The sequence below is a fragment of the Pecten maximus genome, chromosome 11, assembly GCF_902652985.1.
Source record: "Pecten maximus chromosome 11, xPecMax1.1, whole genome shotgun sequence".
NCBI classification, from domain to species: Eukaryota; Metazoa; Mollusca; class Bivalvia; order Pectinida; family Pectinidae; genus Pecten; species Pecten maximus.
Genome location: NC_047025.1, coordinates 26384250 through 26411777, shown reverse-complemented (window position 1 = coordinate 26411777; position 27528 = coordinate 26384250). Strand labels below are relative to the sequence as shown.

The 27528-nt window shown below is 36.9% G+C and overlaps 1 protein-coding gene across 1 annotated transcript in view; it reads right to left on the bottom strand.

The window, feature by feature from the left end:
• Window positions 1-2431: 2431 nt before the first annotated feature.
• The window catches only part of LOC117337229 (WD repeat-containing protein 7-like), a 49452-nt gene continuing 24355 nt past the window's right edge, over window positions 2432-27528 (bottom strand). The window contains 19 exon segments of the mRNA XM_033898103.1: window positions 2432-5702; window positions 11937-12041; window positions 12308-12410; window positions 12550-12632; window positions 14464-14737; window positions 15546-15732; window positions 16248-16463; window positions 17475-17670; window positions 18301-18532; window positions 19145-19883; window positions 20762-20887; window positions 21983-22300; window positions 23162-23285; window positions 23287-23358; window positions 23558-23775; window positions 24915-25071; window positions 25447-25529; window positions 26091-26259; window positions 26966-27056. Of these exon segments, the coding sequence (XP_033753994.1) occupies window positions 5517-5702; window positions 11937-12041; window positions 12308-12410; window positions 12550-12632; window positions 14464-14737; window positions 15546-15732; window positions 16248-16463; window positions 17475-17670; window positions 18301-18532; window positions 19145-19883; window positions 20762-20887; window positions 21983-22300; window positions 23162-23285; window positions 23287-23358; window positions 23558-23775; window positions 24915-25071; window positions 25447-25529; window positions 26091-26259; window positions 26966-27056 (3679 nt within the window). The 3' untranslated portion in view covers window positions 2432-5516.

The window sequence follows — 27528 nt, the reverse complement described above, 5'->3', positions numbered from 1 at the left end:
TACATCCTGTCAAACTGATCTAACATTCAAATAAACTGATCTAACATCCTGTCAAACTGATCTACATCCTGTCAAACTGATCTACATCCTGTCAAACTGATCTACATCCTGTCAAACCGATCTTACATCCTGTCAAACTGATCTACATCCTATCAACTGATCTACATCCTGTCAAACTGATCTAACCTTCAAATAAACTGATCTAACATCCTGTCAAACTGATCTACATCCTGTCAAACTGATCTACATCCTGTCAAACTGATCTAACCTTCAAATAAACTGATCTAACATCCTGTCAAACTGATCTACATCCTGTCAAACTGATCTAACATCCTGTCAAACTGATCTACATCCTGTCAAACTGATCTACATCCTGTCAAACTGATCTACATCCTGTCAAACTGATCTAACATCCTGTCAAAATGATCCAACATCCTGATAAACTGATCTAACATCCTGTCAAAATGATCCAACATCCTGATAAACTGATCTAACATCCTGTCAAACTGATCTAACCTTCTAATAAACTGATCTAATATCCTGTCAAACTGATCCAACCTCCTGTCAAACTGATCTTACCTTAAAAAATGATCCAACATCCTGTCAAACCGTTTTAACCTCCTGTCAAACTGATCTAATATCCTGTCAAACTGATCTAACCTTCTAATAAACTGATCTAACATCCTATCAAACTGATCTAACCTTCTAATAAACTGATCTGCATCCTGTCAAACTGATCTTACATCATGTCAAACCGATCTAACATCCTGTCAAACTGATCCAACCTCCTGTCAAACTGATCTTACCTTAAAAATGATCTAACATCCTGTCAACCCGATTTAACCTCCTGTCAAACTGATCTAACATCCTGTCAAACTGATCTAACCTCCTGTCAAACCAATCTAACATCCTGTCAAACTAATCTAATCGATCTAACATCCTGTCAAACTGATCTAACCTCCTGCCAAACTGATCTAACCTTCTGTCAAACCGATCTAACATCCTGTCAAACCGATCTTACCTCCTGTCAAACCGATTTAACCTTCTGTCAAACTGATCTAACCTTCTGTCAAACCGATTATACCTCCTGTCAAACCGATCTAACATCCTGTCAAACCGATCTAACATCCTGTCAAACTGATCTAACTGATCTAACATCCTGTCAAACTGATCTAACATCCTGTCAAACCGATCTAACATCCAGTCAAACTGATCTAACCTCCTGTCAAACTGATCCAGCTGTCTGTCAAACTGATATAACCGTCTGTCAAACTGATCTAACATCCTGTCAAACTGATCTAACATCCTGTCAAACTGATCTAACCTCCTGCCAAACCGATCTAACATCCTGTCAAACCGATCTAACATCCTGTCAAACTGATCTAACCGATCTAACCTCCTGTCAAACTGATCTAACATCCTGTCAAACTGATCTAACCTCCTGTCAAACTGATCTTACCTTCTAATAAACTGATCTAACATCCTGTCAAACTGATCTAACCGATCTAACCTCCTGTCAAACTGATCTAACCGATCTAACCTCCTGTCAAACTGATCTAACCTCCTGTCAAACTGATCTAACATCCTGTCAAACTGATCTAACCTTCTAATAAACTGATCTAACATCCTGTCAAACTGATCTAACCGATCTAACCTCCTGCCAAACTGATCTAACATCCTGTCAAACCGATCTAACCTCCTGTCAAACTTATCTAACATCCTGTCAAACTGATCTAACATCCTGTCAAACCGATCTAACATCCTGTCAAACTGATCCAGCTGTCTGTCAAACTGATATAACCGTCTGTCAAACTGATATAACCGTTTGTCAAACTGATCTAACCTCCTGTCAAACTGATCCAGCTGTCTGTCAAACTGATCTAACATCCTGTCAAACTGATCTACATCCTGTCAAACTGATCTAACCTCCTGTCAAACTGATCTAACCGATCTAACCTCCAGTCAAACTGATCTAACCTCCTGCCAAACTGATCTAACCTCCTGTCAAACCAATCTAACATCCTGTCAAACTGATCTAACCGATCTAACCTCCAGTCAAACTGATCTAACCTCCTGTCAAACTGATCAAACCTTCTGTTAAACTGATCAAACCTGTCAAACTGATCAAACCTTCTGTCAAACTGATCTAACCTTATGTCAAACGGATCTAACCTTCTAATAAACTGATCCAGATGAAACATCCTGTCAAACTGATCTAACCTCGTCAAACCTTCTGTCAAACTGATCTACATTTTGTCAAACTTAACTGATCATCTGTCAAAACAATTTCACCTTCTTTCAAACTAATCTGATGATTATATTTGTGAACCCAACCTCATAGTCATCTCTGTAACCAATGTTAGGTAGTGCAGAGATATCAGCATAGTCCTGCATGAGTGAAGAATTATCATTTTAAAATATTATCAAAACATTTTTTGCTGTTGCACTATTTATTTCACTCTTAAAATTTTCAGCAAATGTATATTTGTGAAACATTTACAAGGTTATTGACTAGATTTCAGCTATATACAACAATCTTATACAACATGTATATGGTATTGCACTCTGCTTGGTAATTTAATATTCATAATATACAATAACAACCTCAATAAAATATTTACATTCAATATGCTTGAAAGTATTAACGAAAATTGAATTCATTTTTCATAACAACATAAGCCTCATCACAGTGTATAATAATGTCACGGACCGCTTTACCATGGTAGTATTCTCTGCTGTCAAGCCGTCAGATTTATTTTTTCCTCTCGTGTTCTTTCAAATAAAAAGGATCCGTGTAATAAATACATAAATCAAATGATGTTACAGTCTCCTAATTGTTCAAAACATAAAAATCACTACATTATTTCATTAAACGCACTTCTCTTATGTTTTTGTAAGTGCACACTGTGCTTATTAGGTTGAATACAGTATATGTCTTGGCAATGCAGCTCATATTTCTTCAAAAAGGTGAATGGATATACAAGTTTGGAGTGTGTATATCCATCAGATATATATGACAGTGGGTGGGAATCCAACCAAATATTTCTTCTTCAATTGAAGAAAGAAAATATATCTATCAATATTGCAAATAAATATTGCCTTCATAACATGCTGAAACTTTTGTCATCAAATATAAAGCACTTGAGCTAGATATTACACGGCTTTGTTTACTATGTTCTATGTTTGGATAGTATGTTGTTACTGAAGCCATGTAAGGATTCAGTTTGATCAGATTATCTATCTTCCATTACTCGGTCCCAATTATACTTTTTAAAATATAGTAAAAATGGTGACAGAAATGTGGATTTGGATTGGTCAACAACATTTCACACCAGAACACGTGAAAGATAACCCAAATTAATTTGCATTTAAAACCATTGGTCATCGCTTACATTTTTTAAAGGGAGATAACTCTGGCAATATCACAGGAACAATTTGTAATTCAGTGAAATATATCCTCTGGTCAATATCAAATAAAACAAACATGAATACTAGATTTTGTATGTACAATATACACTATAATAATTTATCTGGATATCACGATAGGGAAGTGTAGACACATAAACAGTTTAAAAGAAGAGGCCCAAGGATCCTGTATCATTCACCTGGTAAGAAGGACATTAAAGATATGAACAAAAGTTAGGAAATTTCTCAGAAACATTTAAGTAAGCCACTTAAACTTTTTGTTTTAATTCTGATACTCATTGTCTTTGGCAAGTACAACTGTAATTTTGTTGAATGCTGCTGAGTTCTTTCTGATGATAAGTTGTTCATTTGACCACATTCATCAGACTACAGAACGATCATATCCTTCATTTGAAGATAAAATTGATAATCTTTAGATAACATTGATACAACTACAACTTGGTTTAAAATGAGCCAAAAGTCTGAGAGAAGATTTCATTTAAGAAATAATTCAACACGATTCCATTTGACTCCTCTCCTCAAACACAGGAAGTATTATTGCAATAGAATTCTGTGAAGTAGTTTGAATTATGTATACATAGATATAATGAGGGACAATAGACAACGGATGAAGCACCAATGATAAGTTTTCCATGGAACTTACGTTCAGTAGGTACTCCAATGAAATGAAGAAATTGTAAAACATTGTATAGCACACAGGCACACACATTTGGAATGTTATGATCACAGAATGCCATTAAATGATATATAATATATGTGAATGTATCATTAACAATAAATAATGGATAATTATCAATGAATCACAAATGATTTCATTTCTTTCAAAACAACTAATGTTTGGGACATTTGAATTTAGACAATAATGATATCAAACATACACAATTTCATGCCACTAAATGCCCATCAGTTTTCCGAGTAATATCATTATAATTAGCCACTCTTCAATTCTCAGAACCATACAGGAAATGGAAGCTCTAAATGCGCGTAAAAATATGGGTAATGGGGTCCCTTCAGTCTTTTTTTAAGATTGGTCAATTGTGGTCAATATCATATACAGGTATGTGCCTCAATATACAACTAATTCCCTTCGGATGAATGAGCACACAATGAATGGAAGCATTAATGAATGTTATGTCTACTCATGATAATGAGATACATAGAGGCGACCAGTACATTCATATTAAGGTTTACCACTGATGAATCTAGTTTATCTGAGGGTCAAATCCAGGCTGATCAGGACTTGACATATGCATGGTATACCTGTAACACTACTGCAACATATTGTATGTCAGAGTGTCCACTCCAGGATGTCTGAGACTTGACCATTATATGGTGTACCTGTAATACAGTGTACAGGTTTGCACAATTGTTAACATTATTATAAGGTGAACCTGCAATATACTGCATGTCCAAGGTCCCTGTGACTTGACCAGTACATAGTTTACCCGCAGTATACAGTATGTCCCAGTTCTACTGTGACTTTACCAGCACCAAGGTCCCTGTGACTTGACCAGTACATGGTTTACCTGTAGTATACTGTATGTCCAGGTCCTCAATGACTTGACCAGTACATGGTTTACCTGTTGTATACTGTATGTCCAGGTCCGCAGTAACTTGACCAGTGCATGGTTTACCTGTAGTATGCTGTATGTCCAGGTCCACAGTGACTTGACCAGTACATGGTTTACCTGTAGTGTACTGTATGTCCAGGTCCAAAGTGACTTGACCAATACATGGTTTACCTGTAGTGTACTGTATGTCCAGGTCCACAGTGACTTGACCACTACATGGTTTACCTGTAGTATACTGTATGTCCAGGTCGACAGTTACTTGACCAGTACATGGTTTACCTGTAGTATACTGTATGTCCAGGTCGACAGTGACTTGACCAGTACATGGTTTACCTGTAGTATACTGTATGTCCAGGTCGACAGTGACTTGACCAGTACAAGGTGAACCTTTATTACAGTGTACAGTGTAAAGTATAAACTTTAAGCTACTGTGAATGTCCCATGTCCATTGTGACTTGACCAGCACTGTAATATGGACCTAGCTGGTATATGCACTAAGTAGATATTCAGTCCCACTCCTTAGACACTGTATCTGTGTTCACTACCGTCCACGGTCAGCATGATCACTGTTCTAGGATCAACCCAGACTAGGCGAACCAGCTTCAACAGATTGGTGAGGTTGGTCACTGGACAAGGAGGAGTCGGTGCTGATTTTACACATTTTGTCTGCTGAGACCCAATCCCAAATAAGGATGAGGATGCCGTCTACAAAAACATAAAATATAAACACATATAAATATATTGTTAGCATCAAGTGTAAACATCCAAAGTTTATTTGAATACGAGAAACAACATACTGTAAACGTACATATTTTAGCGGTAATTTTATTTTAGCACTTTTCGCGCTGGAAGCCTTGCGCTAAATCATGATTGCGCTAATTACTTTTTGTACGTTCTATTTCTATAGAAAGTTCTGTGGATGCGCTAATTCATCATTGCGCTAACTGGCTAAAATCTGCAAATGCGCTAAAATTTGATTGCGCTAAAATAAGTATGTTTACAGTAATCAGATAATATAAACAACCAATATATATATTATTTTGATAGGGATAGCAAATTAAGAGCAAATAAATACCAAATAATGGATCACATGCATTTTGAGTAAAGGTGTTAAATAAATCCTAAATGAGGGGTCAAATAAATACAAAACAAGGGGTCAAATAAATCCTAATAAAGTGGGTTAAATAAATCCTAAATAAGGAGTCAAAATGTCCTAAATAATGGGTCAAAATAGTCCTTATAAAGGGGTCTAATAAATCCTAAATTAGGGTTGAAATTAATGATAAATAGGGGGCAAATACATTCAAAATAAGGGGCAAAATAAATCATAAATAAGAGGATAAATAAATCATAAATAAATTCAAATAAAAAATCTTCCACCTGGAATGTAAGTCATATGTCTCCCACTACAGCTCTATAACAAGGAACAAACATATGAGAAAAATACCAGAATACTGATAGAGATACATGCTGAAGATGGTATACTTAGAGGTAAAATTGTAATCAGCTGTCCAGCCATATAAAAGTCTGAAGACAGTTCTTGACAATACTGGACCAGAATATAATTCAATATTATTCAGCATTGGTGACATGAACAGAATGTGTGCACTACTGGCCTCTATCTAAATAAGTTAATCCCCAAGATAAGTGTTTTGATGATCCTGAAAAGCAATCCAAAGGAAGAAAATAACAGATAAATCTGAGAGACCTTGGCCAAACAGAACTTAGGTATTGAGTGGAAAACACTTTTTAATTGATAGTAACACTGACCTTGACCTTAACCTTTGACCTACATGTAGACTGAAAAGCAATCTCAGCAAGCTCCTGTGAAGAAGCAATGGATGAAGTCTAGGCAGTGTCCTAACACATTTCAATTTGACACTGTGCAGAAACCATTATATATATATATACAATACTGACCTTGACATTTGACCTCCATAGCTGAAAAGCAATCCCAAACAAGCACATTTGCCCTACGAAACTTGAAATCTTTCACGGAAACTGATTTTTAATTAATAGTAACAGTGACCTTGACCTTTGATCTTCGGACCTGAAATTAAGCAATTCCAAAAAACCCTCTCTAGCAAAGAAACATGATCTGAAGGGAATCAGCCCACAGAACTAGAGGTATTAATCAAACAGAATCAGGAAGAAACTGTTGAAATGACTGACAGTATGAAATTTGATCTCTTATCAGAGGACAACATTTTGTAATTAGTCAAACTTGACTTTACAATATCAACTAAATTGACCAATGAACAGGACACAATCATGAAATTCTTGGTCCACATATGTAACAACCACGTCATTGATACTGTGTAGTCACTTATTCTAAAGTAAAGGGAACATCAATACATTATTATTATTATATGTATCTTGATTAGTTTATTGAAAAATTAAGACCAAATTGTTCAATTACCAACCTATACTCAATAATGTTTTATCAGCAATCTGTAAATTTTAGAATTTCTTGAATAAATTTCAGATACAAGAGGTGTAAATAAGTAGCTACACAGTTCACCTAGAATAAATAACATACAATAAAATAAAAAAATGTATCTTAGATACGTTTAGATAAAACCCTTATAGAGATAGTAGGGACAGGTCAACATTGTAGGTGACTGTCAGAGTACCAGGAAGAGAGCATGATAATACCAAATTATAAACAACAAAAAATCCAGACAAAATCTACAAATACTGCACCTTATGTATTACGTAACCATGACAACAATCAACACCAGCTCAATAAGTAACCATGACAACAGCTCATGAGTTGTATCCCCACTGTAAAATAATTACCAGCGGTAATGTAACTTTCAACCCACAAATAACATACCTTTCCTTTGGGAATAATTCTCTGAAAATCTCTTTCCTGGCAATGAAAATTTACAGTTTTGTTTTGAAGTAGTACTACAGTATTCAATAGTTTAAAGATTGAGATGTTCAGTGTGTCATCATTAGGAGTAATTGGAACCCCTCGTCATTAACTGCTAAATAAGACTCTACATTGGCAGATGGAGACGAGGTGTTCCAATTGCATCTGGAGTTTGGTCTGGTCTACCAAACATTTTACATCATGAGAATACATATCCAAAACATGCCTGGAAATCTCTGAGTTTTCCGTTTCATTCTGGAGAATTGTGGTAGATTTACTAGCACTGGAGACAAAAACCTATGTAAAAGGTGTTTTCTATGTATCTATACTTATTTTGATCAGATCCTGTTTTACTTCAGTAAATAATTACATGTACACAAAGAAACTGCATGAGATATTCCCCAGTTAATTAATGTCCTTTTCTTTTTCAAATGTACAATGTTCACCATGCTGACATTCTTTTCAATAAAAGTTAGAAGAGGTCTGTAACATCAAAACATGAGTCCCTCCCCTCTTTACCTTGTGTCATTGATTGACACACTTCTACAATGATAAACAGTGAACATGACATCTCGTTCCACAAATAAAATCTCATGTCAGATAATTCATATACTTAACCTCTACCAAAAGTTTGATAAAACATGATAACAAAGTTGTCAAAAGAATGTTAAGTTTTCATAAACAATAACAATCCATTGCCTTGAAATGTGAACTCTGAAATACAAACACCATTTAGGTTATCTAAAGACTAACTAAAATGGAGCTGAAAGAGAGTGAGTGATGACACTGACTACCAGCTTTTTATAAATAGTAATGATGACATTTTCTCCCACAGTTCATCGATTAATTGCCAGTTTTAGACTGAGAGATTTTTCTGTCAACCCCAGGAAGTACCGGTACTTACAGAACTACTCTTTGAGTGACGTCACTATAGTTCCCGCATTTTTATGTAATGTTGATTAAATACTGTATACATAAGAAACACAAAGTTTTATGAAATGACAAGATATACTGTTGTTAACATCATATAAGTATCACTGATACCTTATCTTAGTGTCTGTTTGAATAAATATAGTAAATTAATTTTACACCTATGTTTTCTTGTGCAATGGTATTACAAGCCTCGGGTAGGACTTTCATGAATTCCCCCTCTGGTTGAGATTTCTTTGTCACAACCTCCAAGGGCAGGAAAAGATTATATTATACTTTGTTATTGGTACTCTAAAATGTGAACCAATTCAAAGCAAAACACACTACCATTCATACTAAATCCTCTATACTGACCTGCCACCACCTATACTAAATCCTCTATACTGACCTGTCACCACCCATACTAAATCCTCTATACTGACCTGTCACCACCCATACTAAATCCTCTATACTGACCTGTCACCACCCATACTAAATCCTCTAAACTGACCTGTCACCACCCATACTAAATCCTCTATACTGACCTGTCACCACCCATACTAAATCCTCTATACTGACCTGTCACCATCCATACTAAATCCTCTATACTGACCTGTCACCACCCATCCCGAATCCTCTATACTGACCTATCGCCACCCATACTAAATCCTCTATACTGACCTGTCACCAATCATACTAAATCCTCTATACTGACCTGTCACCACCCATACTAAATCCTCTATACTGACCTGTCACCATTCATACTAAATCCTCTATACTGACCTGTCACCACCCATCCCAAATCCTCTATACTGACCTGTCACCACCCATACTAAATCCTCTAAACTGACCTGTCACCATCCATACTAAATCCTCTATACTGACCTGTCACAACCAATACTAAATCCTCTATACTGACCTGTCACCACCCATACTAAATCCTCTATACTGACCTGTCACTACCCATACTAAATCCTCTATACTGACCTGTCACCACCCATCCCAAATCCTCTATACTGACCTATCGCCACCCATACTAAATCCTCTATACTGACCTGTCACCACCCATACTAAATCCTCTATACTGACCTGTCACCACCAATACTAAATCCTCTATACTGACCTGTCACCACCCATACTAAATCCTCTATACTGACCTGTCACCACCCATACTAAATCCTCTATACTGACCTGTCACCACCCATACTAAATCCTCTATACTGACCTCTCACTACCCATACTAAATCCTCTATACTGACCTGTCACCACCCATACTAAATCCTCTATACTGACCTGTCACCACCCATACTAAATCCTCTATACTGACCTGTCACTACCCATACTAAATCCTCTATACTGACCTGTCACCATCCATACTAAATCCTCTATACTGACCTGTCACCACCCATACTAAATCCTCTATACTGACCTGTCACCACCCATAGTAAATCCTCTATACTGACCTGTCACTACCCATCCCAAATCCTCTATACTGACCTGTCACTACCCATACTAAATCCTCTATACTGACCTGTCACCACCCATACTAAATCCTCTATACTGACCTGTCACCACCCATACTAAATCCTCTATACTGACCTGTCACCACCCATACTAAATCCTCTATACTGACCTGTCACCACCCATACTAAATCCTCTATACTGACCAGTCACCACCCATACTAAACTCTATACTGACCAGTCCCCACCCATACTAAACCCTCTATACTGACCTGTCACCACCCATACTAAATCCTCTACTGACCTGTCACCACCCATACTAAATCCTCTATACTGACCTGTCACCACCCATACTAAATCCTCTATACTGACCTATCACCACCCATACTAAATCCTCTATACTGACCTGTCACCACCCATACTAAATCCTCTATACTGACCTGTCACCACCCATACTAAATCCTCTATACTGACCTGTCACCACCCATACTAAATCCTCTATACTGACCTGTCACCACCCATACTAAATCCTCTATACTGACCTGTCACCACCCATACTAAATCCTCTATACTGACCTGTCACCACCCATACTAAATCCTCTATACTGACCTATCACTACCCATACTAAATCCTCTATACTGACCTGTCACCACCCATACTAAATCCTCTATACTGACCCCTCACCACCCATACTAAATCCTCTATACTGACCTGTCACCACCAATACTAAATCCTCTATACTGACCTGTCACCACCCATACTAAATCCTCTATACTGACCTGTCACCACCCATACTAAATCCTCTATACTGACCTGTCATCACCCATACTAAATCCTCTATACTGACCTGTCACCACCCATACTAAATCCTCTATACTGACCTGTCACCACCCATACTAAATCTTCTATACTGACCCCTCACCAACCATACTAAATCCTCTATACTGACCTGTCACCACCCATACTAAATCCTCTACTGACCTGTCACCATCCATACTAAATCCTCTATACTGTCCTGTCACCACCCATACTAAATCCTCTATACTGACCTGTCACCACCCATACTAAATCCTCTATACTGACCCCTCACCACCCATACTAAATCCTCTATACTGACCTGTCACCACCCATACTAAATCCTCTACTGACCTGTCACCATCCATACTAAATCCTCTATACTGTCCTGTCACCACCCATACTAAATCCTCTATACTGACCTGTCACCACCCATACTAAATCCTCTAAACTGACCTGTCACCACCCATACTAAATCCTCTATACTGACCCCTCACCACCCATACTAAATCCTCTATACTGACCTGTCACCACCCATACTAAATCCTCTACTGACCTGTCACCATCCATACTAAATCCTCTATACTGTCCTGTCACCACCCATACTAAATCCTCTATACTGACCTGTCACCACCCATACTAAATCCTCTATACTGACCTGTCACCACCCATACTAAATCCTCTATACTGACCTGTCACCACCCATACTAAATCCTCTATACTGACCCCTCACCACCCATACTAAACCCTCTACTGACCTACCATCACCATTATTTATTTCTATTTTACTGACCGACCATCACCATTATTTATTTCTATTTTACTGACCGACCATCACCATTATTTATTTCTATTTTACTGACCTACCATCACCATTATTTATTTCTATTTTACTGACCTGCCAGAACTTGAGCCTGTTGTCTATGTGGGAGTATGTGGCCAGGTACTTGCCATCAGGAGATACACATGCTGCTACCACTGGACCAGAGTGGGCAGTTGTCATCTGTGGACGACAAAATAATCAGTTTTCAGAAGCTCATCAAACCAGCAAAGTATGATTATTTAGCACAAAATCTTAACCCAATACATTTGAGGTTGCAACAAGCAAACCCCTGCAGGCCTGTAATTTTGACATTTTGTCGATGAACACTCATAAATCATGCATCCTGACTATAATCCTTTGTTATCTGTTGTATATTACATCAACATTTCTTCCAAATAAAGAATTCTCACTAAACCAACAAAGTGTGATTATTAAGTACTATATACCTGACATTTTGAATGTTGTTTGAGGTCGTAGAAAGCCAATCCCCCATTTTTGGCTCCAACCCAGATTCTCTTACTGACTGGACACACTGTTACCATGCTGAAGCTGAAAAAGAAATTAATAAGATGATTAGACAGATAGTGGACCCCAACTGTATGTGAAACTATATGCCAAAATTTCTCTTCAATGTAGGTTAAATGTCAAAATGTAGGTCAGAGTGACCTATTTTTGGTACATGACATACCGGCAGATGGCAGGGAACAGATCCATCAGGCCTTTAGACTTGAGCTGGCTTGGATCAAGGCAGTGCATGGTGACATCCATCACCTATATCAACCAAAATAATTCAATATTCTATACAAAAATCATTTGATAATACCAAATTTGTATCTATATCTCTCCCTTTCTTCTCCCTTTCTCTCTAATTGTCTCACCTTTTCCTCTCCCTTTCTCTCTAATTATCTCACCTTCTCTCTCCCTTTCTCTAATTTTCTCACCTTTTCCTCTCCCTTTCTCTAACTGTCTCACCTTTTCCTCTCCCTTTCTCTAATTGTCTCACCTTTTCTTCTCCCTTTCTCTAATTATCTCACCTTTTCCTCTCCCTTTCTCTAATTTTCTCACCTTTTCCTCTCCCTTTCTCTAACTGTCTCACCTTTTCCTCTCCCTTTCTCTAACTGTCTGTACCTTTTCCTCTCCCTTTCTCTAATTGTCTCACCTTTTCCTCTCCCTTTCTCTAACTGTCTCACCTTTTCCTCTCCCTTTCTCTGATTGTCTCACCTTTTCCTTTCCCTTTCTCTAATTGTCTCACCTTTTCCTCTCCCTTTCTCTGATTGTCTCACCTTTTCCTCTCCCTTTCTCTGATTGTCTCACCTTTTCCTCTCCCTTTCTCTGATTGTCTCACCTTTTCCTCTCCCTTTCTCTAACTGTCTCACCTTTTCCTCTCCCTTTCTCTGATTGTCTCACCTTTTCCTCTCCCTTTCTCTAACTGTCTCACCTTTTCCTCTCCCTTTCTCTGATTGTCTCACCTTTTCCTCTCCCTTTCTCTAATTGTCTCACCTTTTCCTCTCCATTTCTCTAATTGTCTCACCTTTTCCTCTCCATTTCTCTAATTTTCTCACCTTTTCCTCTCTGGACTTAAATGTATAACATCAAAATCTAATAAGGTGTAGAATTGATGCTGATAGTTCTATAGTGTAGATCTGAACTCTGAAACCTGTTCAAGGATTTGTGAAACATCTTTCCATTTCAATCTAAATCTGTATTGACTAGATGTTATGATTAATCTTTATAAATTATGGACTTTTAGTGAGGTCAGTATGGTTTTTACCAGTTCATATAAAATACTGACTGAGGGTGAAGCCCAAGTTCAATATTTTAGATTCTACTAGGTCGGTATAACACAATATTGACCAAATCAAAGGTACATAATCTTAATATATGATTATGACGCCATAAACACAATATCAACTCTGTGTTTCCAAAAACAGAAATATCAGGTCAATATCTGAAAATACAAACATGTGACCATGCCAAACTGAACGAGAATTGAGGAAAGTTGGACCATATATCTAATAATACTTGGTATAGCGGAACACTGTTTTGCTATTTACCATTTGGTCCTAGTTGGCTGTAAAGAGACTATATCATAATTATCATGATAGGTGTGACCACGTACCTCCACCAGGTGTAGTCTATAATTATGATGATAGGTGTGACCACGTACCTCCACTAGGTGTAGAGTCTATATCATAATTGTCATGATAGGTGTGACAACATACCTCCACTAGGTGTAGAGTCTATATCATAATTATCATGATATGTGTGACCCGTACCTCCACTAGGTGTAGAGTCTATAATTATCATGATAGGTGTGACCACGGTGTAGAGTCTATAATTATCATGATAGGTGTAACCACGTACCTCCGCTAGGTGTAGAGTCTATAATTATCATGATAGGTGTGACCACGTACCTCCGCTAGGTGTAGAGTCTATAATTATCATGATAGGTGTGACCACGTACCTCCGCTAGGTGTAGAGTCTATAATTATCATGATAGGTGTGACCACGTACCTCCACTAGGTGTAGAGTCTATAATTATCATGATAGGTGTGATCACAGTGTAGAGTCTATAATTATCATGATAGGTGTGACCACATACCTCCACTAGATGATCAGCCACATCGTTTGGCATCTTCTCCACCAGGAGTTCTATCACCCTCAGTATTTCCTGTTTACTCTTCACCAACACATTATTGTGGATGTTGGAGTGTTGGGACTGAGCAGTCTGAGCCAATGCATTGTAGCGTGCCACCTCCTTTGCTATAGTGATAATAAAGGCTGGTGGTCTCGCTGTGGCGATGAGAGACAGGGCGTGGCGTGCGCTCCTACATGCATCGGCAGTTGGGGTCAAAGGTAAGCCATAAGTCATACTGCTGAAATTGTAAATGATACTTCTTGTTTTTTGAATTTGTTTCAATCAAAATCAAAATTTTGTTGAGGTAACTTTGTTGATTTCACAATAAATTCAAGACATGAAAAAAGTTCAATTCACTTTATAGTTCAAGGGGGAAAAGGAATAATATGAGAAAATGTTTACTATTGAGCAACCTACCTAAAACATCATCTATTTCATGCAACAATACTTTCCCTTCAAGCAGATTTCCAGAAGGGTATCTCTCCTTACTACTCTGCGTTATATAAATCAAATATTCCTCAAGGCTATGAGCAATATAAATATTGAAAGCAAGGAATCTCTTTACACATACAATACTCTACAACATTGTCAATAGTTAACAAGAGATCTGTAACAGTTTAATGTTTTAAGCCTGTGATGTGATTTGTAATTCATTTGTCTCAAGATACATGTAAAGGCATTAAAAATTTAACCATTCACTATAAATTATATTATTGAGTACCTGTATTTTCTTAATACATAATGTAGTCTTTCTTGGTTTTAATTAAGTTACAAGATATGAAGAAATCGGGTGGTGAAAATAGTCGCTCAAAACACACCTGCATACACATACATGTATAATGTCAACGTGTGTATGTAGCCTACAAGTCTACTTAACCTCTCAGTTCATCAGCAATTGCAACAATGTTACTTCATTGTCCCACAGTTCATCTACTATTTGAGTCATTTACCAGATAAGCATGGTAACCATATTTTACCTGTGAGTAAATATGTTAAATATTTGATAAACAAAATCTTCTATGAAACCTGTGGTTACTATGACTTACTGTGGCACCAGTCTCTCAGCATCTGAACACAGCTCCAACAGACCCATCAGTACTGCCGATACATCCAGATATGGCTCCCACACAGTGAAGCCCCGTCCTAGGAGGTCCACAGACGCACGTCTGATGGGCGTGTGTGCAGGCAATCGACGACTTGGGGGCTGCTGCAGCAGGAACATCAATGCCTTACCTGTAAATACATAAAAGCAAGAAAAAATATGACTTGTGCAGATGTGGGTCACAAAGAATGCTTTTGTGACGTCATAAATAATAACACTACAATATGATTTTAGTGAATAATCTAAAGCTCCTTCCTTGTAGAAAAGACAAAAATTATAAAACCATATTGTTTAGCTTTCAGTAATTGCATATTTGTTAAGAAGGATACTTTTTGCTATTGCTATATAAGCTCACATATCAACCAAACTTTACCAATATTGAGTCCCCGACTGATGGTCGTAATATTTTGAAACTTTGATATAATGCAAACATACATTATTTAGTTGCAATATTTTTTTAGTGCTTTTTCATCCTAAAAACATTTCACTAAATAATGATTGCAATTATGTACCTATTGTTGATGTGCCGATTTATCATTCTGCTAATCTGTATCAATTATTCTATGCACAAAACTCTGAGTATGCAAAAATAAAAATAAAGGTATTTACAGTAAGATTCAGATAAAGTATAGCTGTATAAACATACTTGTATGTCTGGACAAAGAATAGTTGGTTAGGGTGAAGCCATCCTGGTTGGTGGCTGACGATACTTTTCTAGATTTCTTGATATCTTCATTTTTACGTCGTGAAGGTTCCATCTCGTGTCCAAATTCAGCTCCCACCACGCCTAGCATAACAATAGCTGTGGCCTGCTTCCTGCGACTCTCAAATGAGGTTGATGTCTTATTGACAGGAAAGTCACCTGAAAATAATTTTAATTTCATTTTAGAATCTTAATGGTTTAAAACACATCTTATTTCAGAAATCCAAAGTGATCTGTTGCGTGTAAACAGGCATGACATATATGGTTGAATTTCCTTCAAGTGTACACATTACAAAAATAGCTGAACATGATTAGGAACTCCAGGAGTTAGGTAGTAAAACCTTTATAATTAGGAACTCCCTGAGTTAGGTAGTAAATCCTTTACAATTAGGAACTCCCTGAGTTAGGTAGTAAAACCTTTATAATTAGGAACAGCCTGAGTTAGGTAGTAAAACCTTTATAATTAGGAACTCCAGGAGTTAGGTAGTAAATCCTTTATAATTAGGAACTCTCTGAGTTAGGTAGTAAAAGCTTTATAATTAGGAACTCTCTGAGTTAGGTAGTAAAACCTTTACAATTAGGAACTCTCTGAGTTAGGTAGTAAAAGCTTTATAATTAGGAACTCTCTGAGTTAGGTAGTAAAACCTTTATAATTAGGAACTTCCTGAGTTAGGTAGTAAAACCTATATAATTAGGAACTCCCTGAGTTAGGTAGTAAATCCTTTATAATTAGGAACTCCCTGAGTTAGGTAGTAAAACCTTTATAATTAGGAACTCCCTAAGTTAGGTGGTAAAACCTTTATAATTAGGAACTCCCTGAGTTAGGTAGTAAAACCTTTACAATTAGGAACTCCCTGAGTTAGGTAGTAAAACCTTTATAATTAGGAACAGCCTTAGTTAGGTAGTAAAACCTTTATAATTAGGAACTCCCCGAGTTAGATGGTAAAACCTTTATAATTAGGAACTCCCTGAGTTAGGTAGTAAAACCTTTATAATCAGGAACTCCCTGAGTTAGGTAGTAAAGCCTTTATAATCAGGAACAGCCTTAGTTAGGTAGTTAAACCTTTATAATAAGGAACTTCCCGAGTTAGGTTGTTAAACCTTTATAATCAGGAACTTCCTGAGTTAGGTAGTTAAACCTTTACACATTTATGTTTTGTTTGGTCTTACCTGTAACCATTGGATCTTCATCATCAAAATCCTCTTCCTCTTCCTCTGCTCGTGAGCCGTCGCTGGACATGAGACTGACATTCTGGTCCACATAGGTAGGAAGGTAAGGAGACCATATATCCACCACCTCCTTCCTTCCTTCCGGCCCAATCCGACGCAGCTCTGCCAGTAACAGGGCCTGGGCTGCCTCACGAATCTGTATCAGAAATGATCAGTACAACAGATCATTATCGAATACAATTCATTATTACAACATCTCTTGATCAATTAAAATAAAACCATTAAATTTACCATCATAAATATATTTTTATAACATTTTATCATGATCATAACTTTAATTTTGTAAGCATTTCGGACTGTATTTGAGGAACAGTCTCGTCAGGCTATGCTCATACCTTTAAGGAGATCTACATAGTACATAAAGGTATATATTTTTTTTTTAATCTGTAGACAACTGTCCTGTCAGAGCTATGTCTGCATCAATTTTCAGGTGAGATATTGACAAAGGATTGTACACAAGATGTTAGTATGTGTGATGGACACATAAGAGACAAGTACTAACTGAATCATACAGCTGTTTCATCAGAGATGCTGAAGTCTCGATATGTTTGAGATGACAATGGAAACTTGGAATAGGTCTAAAGAAATGTTTTAAATCTGGACGGGGAGGTGCAAATGTCAAAAAATTCAATTTTCATAATTTTCATAATTGGATTTCAAAAGAATGTTAATCATAATATGTATGTGTATAATATCTCCAGACAACTGTCTTGTCAGGTGAGACAAATTTACCTACATCACCCTGTCAGGTGAGATATAAACTTACCTCTAAACACCTGTCCTGCCAGCGCCTTGCCAGCATCTCGAGCTGTGGAGGTTGTATACTGGAGGAACCGACCATCTCCGGGAGGAGAACACAGTGAAGTGCTGCGAGAAGACTCCAGCCCTGCTTGATTTGTGACTGCTGCATCATAGCCATGTCTGACTCATCCTCACTACCAGTTTCTGAACTATTGTCCTCCGCAACTAATAATCCTTTGTGGATCCCAAACTTGGTTCTGTCAATACCAGACGCAATACAGTGTTTTAAGAATTATTTCTTTTCAATAAGAATCAAATTTTACATAGCTTTACATAATTCCATCACAGGAAAACATTACTACCAGGATTGACTATTGAATATGCATTTGTTTACAAACGTATGCACTACAGACACATATTAGCATAAAAGCATGGTTATTTTGTGCAATATATGTGATCCACATGAGCTAAATGTGTTCTCCTGAAACATGCATTTAACAACTCTACAAAATAAATGTCAACAAAGGCCATGGTTAACAATGATACATACTAACAATCGATCAAGTTATTTCGGTTCAATTGCACTAGAGTAGTGATTTATAGCCTATGAAATATTTCTGGATTAGCTACTTAGATGACCCTTAAGTTGCCCAGGTTAATACATGTAACAGATAGATAAAATGAATGGATGAATGAAGTATTTCGAATGCTAGCCCTCATGTATGAGGACATTTTTGTATTTGTTGGTGTCTTTGAAAATAAAAATTTTGAAAAAAGAAAATAAAAAGAAAAGTTGCCCAGGTTGTTTAACTAAAATAGTAACTTAACTTGTGTTGTAGGATGAAGTTACACTGAAGTGTGCTACTCACCCTTTGGGATGTTTTTTGATGATGCGTTTTGTGGCAAATGTAGCATGACTCATACTCATCAGTGTGTTGGCAGTGGATATAACACTGAGAAGGTGCTGTGTGGTCACTCCGCTGGAAATCTGCCACCGAGCCTTACTGGAAAATATCTTCATCTCCTGATGTTGGAAACTCTCCTTCCCTAAAATGGCACCATCGGACGACCGCTTGGACAAGGGACCATGATCATTCTCAATGTCACTATCTGTTGTATAATCACCACTTAACAGATTACGTTCCATTTCACTATATGTAGCCGATCTTGCCTGCTGTTTCAATGTCACCTTACCCTTTCCTCTGATATGCCTGGCTGATTTTTGAGGTTCAGGGATGCCCATTTCTTCATGGCAGACTTTCTTATGCCAGCCTGGCAGCATAAGGGACATATGGCCACTTCGTGATATTAGTCCAAATGATATAGGACAACGAGGCTTCAATAGGCCCAGTTTGTTAATACACAACTTGTCAAGGTCGGGGTCAAGGCCCCAGGCATGGAGACACGACATAAATAACTGAGCTATCTCCATTGTCAGATTGGAGTCTGTTTGTCCTGAAATATTTATTTTTGGCGAGCCCCTTCGTCCCAGACTTGGCGATCCCCGGGCACTTCCTGTAGGAGAGGAACTCATTCCCGATGGGTCTACCTTGGCCTGAATCTTCTGTCCCACACTGTCTGCTTTCTCTTTGATCTTTGCCACCATACCTAACACAGGAGACACAATAACTCATTAGGTCATCAGAGAATCAAATCTTTAATGAGGGGTTACTGTAATGTTGAGTCAATTATTTCTGGTATTTTGAATTCCTTTATCAATATCTGATTTTTACACCTGTAAACTTATCACCACTACAGGTAAAGTAGCATGTTACAGATTCCTGTCAGTTCATACAAGTTTAAGTATCATAAGCATCTCGGCAATGTTTATATGTATGTTACATAACAGAATATCTTCAACATAATAAGTTTATCTTTAGATTAAAGCTACTAATGCAAGTAAAAACAAGGTACAGCACCATATAGATATTAAAGACTTATTGTTACATTGTGTGGATTCTCTATAAATTTGATAAGACAACAGTACATCAAGTCAATAGATTTACATTATAACAAAACTCAATATAAACAAACACTTTATCAACCTCATCACCCACACAGACACTTGGGGAATCGCTGAACATAGGCGATTTATCAGATTTCTTACATGTAGCACATTGACTACTGATAGTGTAATTTCTTCAATTTTTATAGTATTTTGAAGTTTCTCAATAATAAAAGAATTCATCATAGCTGACATTTTGGCACATATTGATAAGCCAGATTTATTGGGTAAGTTTTCCATGGTAACATTAAGAATTCAAAGCATACATCGCTATATCTAGTTTAAAACAAGACCTAGAGATGATTTATGGACTGGATTACCATGTATACACCTACAACAGGAATATACCATTAGCAAACAGCTGTTTGAAATACTGAAGAATTTATTTAGATTTAAAACTGATAAACCAGAATCAGCCAAGGCCTCAAGTCTCTGTGATCACCAGGACAACAGAAGGTGGGGATGGAGGGTCCCGACAAACCTGCTATTTTGGCCTGGGCTTCACTTATGTCCCCACTAGGGGCATCTGTCGGTCCAGTTGAGAAAAAACCTTTTGCCTCAAGCTCTCCTGGCGACATCAGGGCATATTCGTCAGTAAGCAGCTGGACTGTTTAGAAAGTAGGGGAGACAACCCATCACAAGGGAGGTAACAATACAAAACCTATAACCAACATGCACTATAGGTTGGGTAGCTGTTTAACTCACCAACATTTTATATTATATATTTTTTTATACACTACCACTATAATTGCATGTACATACTGTTAATTATTCAGATGTACAAATTACCTAATATGTGAGCCTTATTACCTCCTCTAATCAAAATGAAGATGAATAAAATCAAGGATCCTAAAATGTTATACTTGTATACCTGTTTGTCTAATTAACATAAAATTAAACGAAAACATACTTATAACACTAAATGATTTAAGATAATATGTTGTATCTGTTTGACACTAAGTTACACAAGTTTCTATACCTTTCTACAGACTTGCCTTTATATTTGATTCGATTGTTACCTTCTGAAATAAATCTAATACATGGTAAGGAGAGGAGGGAGGATGTCGTGCATGGTATCATGTACCCTAGGAACCAATCTGTATGTGTGGAACAATGTTATAACAAACATGCAATGTCTCAAAAAAGCATGCAAACTTCATGACTTCTTCATCAGAACATATAATCCCAGTATCAAAAGTCATAAAACATAAATTGCTCTGTTTGATAAAAGCAAAGAAAATGATACGTTATTTTAATACTGCTAATAAAGATGTTTGTAAACTACCAGACTTTAACATGAATACCCCACTGTGATCCATCAGAGAATCTCCCCAATTCTGTCAGACATACTGTTATAAAATCTAGAATTGTCTTGTGAAATAATGAACTATGTGTATTTGGATGTTTATAACCAATATTTCATTATCTTCTTAAACTGTTTTTTTATCCAACAAATGGTCAAGACACCTGTGACAGTGTTTAATTCAATAAAATGTCAAAATGTCTGCCCTTCCTCTCAGCTTCACCCTATCTACAAACAGGAACCTCTGTATCATCTAAGCCAATACCTTATACAAATGTATATCTGCTTTCCACTAAGATTATGATTTATTTTCTTCTAACTTTCATTAGTTTCTATGTCAATTAATTATATAACTACCTCTCAGTACTTATAACCCCCTCCCCTTTTCATGTAACCCACCAATGAGAGACTCTGTATCAAAGAAGATGATGTGGGCATCAGGATTACGGGTGTTGGTCCTCACGCCCTGTATATACATAGGGTAAGACTGGGGTTTGACCATGTCACAGCGGGCCCCTTGTGCCTGTTGTTGTTGAACCATCTGTTGTTGTAGTTTCTGTTGGGCAAGGTTTTTAAACGTTAAGAGATTACGACGTTTGATGGCCTGAGCTAAAGTAAGATTGGGGTTGATCAGTTGGTCTGTAGGAGCAGCATGTTCATCACAATTGTTGAGAATTTCCTCCGCTGTTATGCCATGTACTACTCTGTCCAGATGTCCTGAGGGATAAAGTAACCAGTGGTCAGCCTACAGTTTCAGTGAAACATTTTTGCATAAATATCTGCAGTCCTATGCTATATATAAACAAGAGGCCCAAGGGCTTTAACGGTCATCTGACTCTAAATTAAAGACACTTATACTATTGTAGTATGCATTCTCTGTAGCGAGTATAGTGGCACTGTTGGCCATCTTGGAATTTGGATCAACCCGAAAAAATAACAACACTTGATCAAGACTATCTCAGGATCCTTTCTGGTAAGTTAGAGCTGAATCCCACCAGTGGAATTTTAGAAGAAGTTTGAAATAGTGTTGTTCAGGAAAACTATGATTGCACAATCATGTTACAAAATGGCCACCATGGCTGCCATGTCAAAGTTTTTACGAGGCCGAAAAATAACAACACTTTGTTGGCTCTCCTTCCTTAACATCCTCACTAATTTCCAGCTCAATGGCACCAGTGGAACTGGAGAAGAAGTTTAAAACGTGTTTTTCAAGATGGCTGCCTTGGCGGCCATCTTGGATTTCTGACCGACCCAATAAATAACAACACTTGGTAAGGACCATCTCAGGATCATTTCTGGTAAGTTAGAGCTGAATCCCACTATTGGAATTTGAGAAGAAGTTTGAAATGTGAAAAGTTTATGCACGGCAGACAGCGCACGACGACGGACAAAGCATGATGACTATAGGTCATCCTAACCCTTTGGGTCAGATGACCTAAAAATATATGACTTTTAGCCAAGCTTTGATCTTTTGTGGTTTGATAGATTTTCCATGCATCTTAGATATAATATTTGTGATAGTTGTATATATTAGTTTTTTTCTTTTTTTTTTAAGATGTAAATGTTGAAATACTGTACCTGTTTCCATCTGCCAGACATACACAGTGCCATCTGAACAGCTCACAACCATAAAGTCATCCAGGGGGCGCCACTTTATGGTCTGTACAGGAAACAGGTGGCGACCAGCAAGCATGATACATTTTCCTCTCCTTCAAACTCAGGAGAGTTACGGAATGGTCACTTGCCACAGAGCATATAGACGACAAAATTCTTGTCTGAAAAAGTTGTTTCAAGTTTAATTGTCATAATGTTCCGACTTCACAAACCTTTTATAGATTAAGACAGTGGCTTTAGTATCACATGCAAATTATGGCTTAGGAAATTAATGTATAATTGATTTCAAAGTAAATACTTTTAATATTTAAGAAACCATCATGTATTTAGTTGTCACAGTAGATACAATATACAACTTACATTACAGGTACAAGGTGGAACAATGAGCTGAGTTATCTCCCCTCCATGTACTGTAAAAGTATGCAGCTTCAATCCAGAGTACATGTCCCACAGCATAACAGAGAAATCAGCCCCGCCTGACAGAAGGTGATTTGGTTCGTATCGTGAACTGTCGTTAAACGGGTATAACAGGCATGTCACACGGCCATCATGTCCCCTGAGTATACGAGTGGGAATGTCTGAAATGATGAAAGTTAAGTTCAGATATTTTACAAAAGTAAAAAAAAAAAGTTGAATATGAATCTAAAATATCATGATACATTATGGAAGGTTTTACACTTGAATCCTAGGCTGTATTTTATATCTCTTGTCTTTTTATAAAAGCACAAATAGTTCATGTTCTTCATCATGAACTTGAGCAGAACAGAAAAATGAGCACTTGTCCTTGGAAGAAGTTATTTCTTTTCATACTTAAATCAATTTTAACAGAAGTAATATGGTATGAAGTTGTCTGTCTGTTCGTCAGACGTAAACTTTGTTTGTCTGGAAATCTCCTACATTTCTCAACCTATCTCTTTCAGACTTAGTACAATATCATGATAATTATATTGTCCATTGTTTAATTCAGTATCCAATTTTTTTTTCCATCTGGAGATCTTTTCAACGGATATTAATCATGATATGAAGTTGTGTTTACTTGAAAGAATTTTCATTCAATCATTTTTGTGAAAATTGTTGCCCTTTGTTTATTTCAATATATGATTTATATCCGGCAGTCCCTCCTTTGTTTTTTAACCAATCTCTTTGAAAGCTGGAAAACATTATGATCCTGATATGAAGTTGTGTCTCCTTAAAAAGAATTCCAATTCAATTGTTTCTGCAAAATTTCCGGAGATCTCCTACATTTTCCAATTTATAATCATATGTTGGAGGTGTATTTTCCAGAAAAAAATATGATTGTCCTTTGTTTATATCAATATTTGATTTTTGTCTTGAGATTTCCTCCTTTATTTTCTACTGATTTCTTTAAAACTTAGAATGCATTATAGAGTCATGGTATAAAGTTTTCCAGAAGAAGTCTTATTCTACTATTGTTCTAAAAATTATTGCCGTCAATTTCAGATGTTACAGTCTTCAGTACCTAATTTCCTCGAAATGTCAGAAAATCAAATATTGACTTTGTAGCGAAAAGAGAGATTTATACCATGCCAGATAGCCATTCTTACGGTGATGCAAATTATATTTTAATACAAGATAGTATATAACAATATATGGCATTCGACGGGCATACATTGTTCCAACCTGCGATACTCTTAATTGTTACTCTTATTTGTAAAATAGCTATTTGTGTACTCATTATCATTTAAAGAACAATTACCATCTTTGTCAATCTTAAAGTCGAGAAGCTGGGTGATTATGCTTTGGGTAGCAGGTGCGATGACAATACTACCATCTTCCCTTCCACATGCTACCTTCCCTTGTGATGGTATGTAGATAGTCGATGTGATATGGAGTGGTCTCCCTTCCTCGTCACACTGCCGTTTTAAAATTAGATAGAATTTACATTAATTTCTAAATTATACCCTGTATTATCTTAAATAAAAATAAAACAAATGCATGACACTAATAGCCCTATTATTTGTGTACTCATTAAGTCACACAGGAAAAGATTACTACAAAAACAAGGATGTTGGATACAGCTACTATGGGTGGGGCCTCAATAGGGGTTGGAATGGAACTTCAATCTATTTTTTTTAATAAATTCAAATGAAAGGGGTACTGGTGAAGTAATGCATCAATCTATAGTAGAGTATTACTGAAATTAAACTCACTTTTGACAACCAATTCGTCAAGTTTCATTTCTTATGTGAGATAACTCTGAATCCGATGTTATATCGCTAAGGACTTACCAATCCATCTATGATACCAGAAGGAGGCTGGTAGAGACTGTCCCACACTTCCTGTAGTGTTGTGCTGCACCGTGGAGGCAAGGCTGTCAAAAAACAATAATGTCTAACTGTGATTTACTAACTAACAGATGATCAGGGTACACTGTACATGTATCAAGGTTATAGCTGATAAAAGTTATGGGAATTGGTTTGCACTTTCAGAATCGATATTCGGAATCTTGAAATTGATTGATTATCAATTATAATCGCTTTTCTAGATTTAGCACAGAATTGCACACTCTTTTGTAGATTATGTACATCTCAAGTACAATTTTTACACATGTTAGCCTTTGTTATGAATCAAAGCATTTATCAGTTGTTAATCTATTTAAATCTCCTTAAACGCTTGTAAATGACCAATTAATATTATATCGGTACAATACAAGATCAACTACATTTTGTACTTCTTGGTTTTACCTATACTTTCAGAAATTTTTGATTAATGGCCTTTTCAAAATCCTCATCGGATCAGTTTTATTTTGTTTATTTTTTAGTCAATTAATTTTTTTATTATTTTCCATCATCGGCCAACCACTGGCTGATAACATTTCAATTCAAAATGATCAAAGTAAAACAACAGATTTAACAAGTAGGGAATGTCTTACCAGGGAGACGGTCAAAACTCTCCTGTCTAACCAACGTCATTTGTCGTTCTGTCACTGTGGGCAGTGTCCAGGCAACCAGCTGACCTTCTGAGTCACCTCGGATGAGGAGTTGAGTGGGATTCTCCTCTTGGCCTTGGTGAAAAGTCATGGCAGGAGCACAAGCCATAGACTGTCAAACACAAAGAAAACAGTCTTACCATATATTTTATATATATACACAGGCCATAGACTGTCAAACACAAAGACAGCCTTACCATATATTTTATATGTATACAAAGGTCATAGACTGTCAAACACAAAGAAAACAGCCTTACCATCTATTTTATATATATACACAGGCCATAGACTGTCAAACACAAAGACAGTCTTACCATATATTTTATATATATACACAGGCCATAGACTGTCAAACATAAAGACAGTCTTACCATATATTTTATATATATACACAGGCCATAGACTGTCAAACACAAAGACAGCCTTACCATCTATTTTATATATATACACAGGTCATAGACTGTCAAACACAAAGACAGTCCTACCATCTATTTTATATGTATACACAGGTCATAGACTGTCAAACACAAAGACAGTCCTACCATCTATTTTATATGTATACACAGGTCATAGACTGTCAAACACAAAGAAAACAGTACTAGTCTTACCAAGACAATACTACTTGTAACCAAGACTTGTACAATATTTGTAAATTAACACATGTATTAACCAAACATTTTCAGGATTTTCAAGCAAACACAGATAAAAGGTTATCACATGATAATCTGCTTGTTATCCAATTTATATATTTTCCGAAACCTATATGACTATGAGAGAGCAGGCTTAACGACATTTTAATATGAGGATATGAAGGTTACCAGCTCCGAGTACATATCCAGTATATAGTAGGCGTGCGGCGATGACGGCTGGTGACTCTGACGGTGGTAGTCAGGGCTGTCAGGCGTGGCACTGTAAACAAACATTAAACATCTAATAACGGTCGAGTCTCATTACTGTAGTACCTTCATTATCTGTTCCCAGATCATGATGTGGCTGATTATTTTTAAATATTTAGATTTATACTTGAAAAGTTTAGCAGAGAAGGCCTTTGGGATTCTGAGGTAATCTCCAGAAACAAGAGTGCTGAACGACGGACGGATGGACGGATGGACACCGTGATTACAATACTACTGCCATGCTGCAGTGCCTTAACGAGGCTTTACAGAACATTTGAAAAATCAGCTACTTACTGAACCGAATATATGATCACCAAGGAAATACAATGATTAATACATCAACATGTTTATAACTGTGTCATTTAATATAGAGTTGTTTACTGCCAATCGGATAAATTGGGGCCGTGGCCAAATAGTGAATTATATCTACATGATACCTGGCCAGATTTATTTAAAAAATTAATTTAGAAAAAGCACCGCTATAA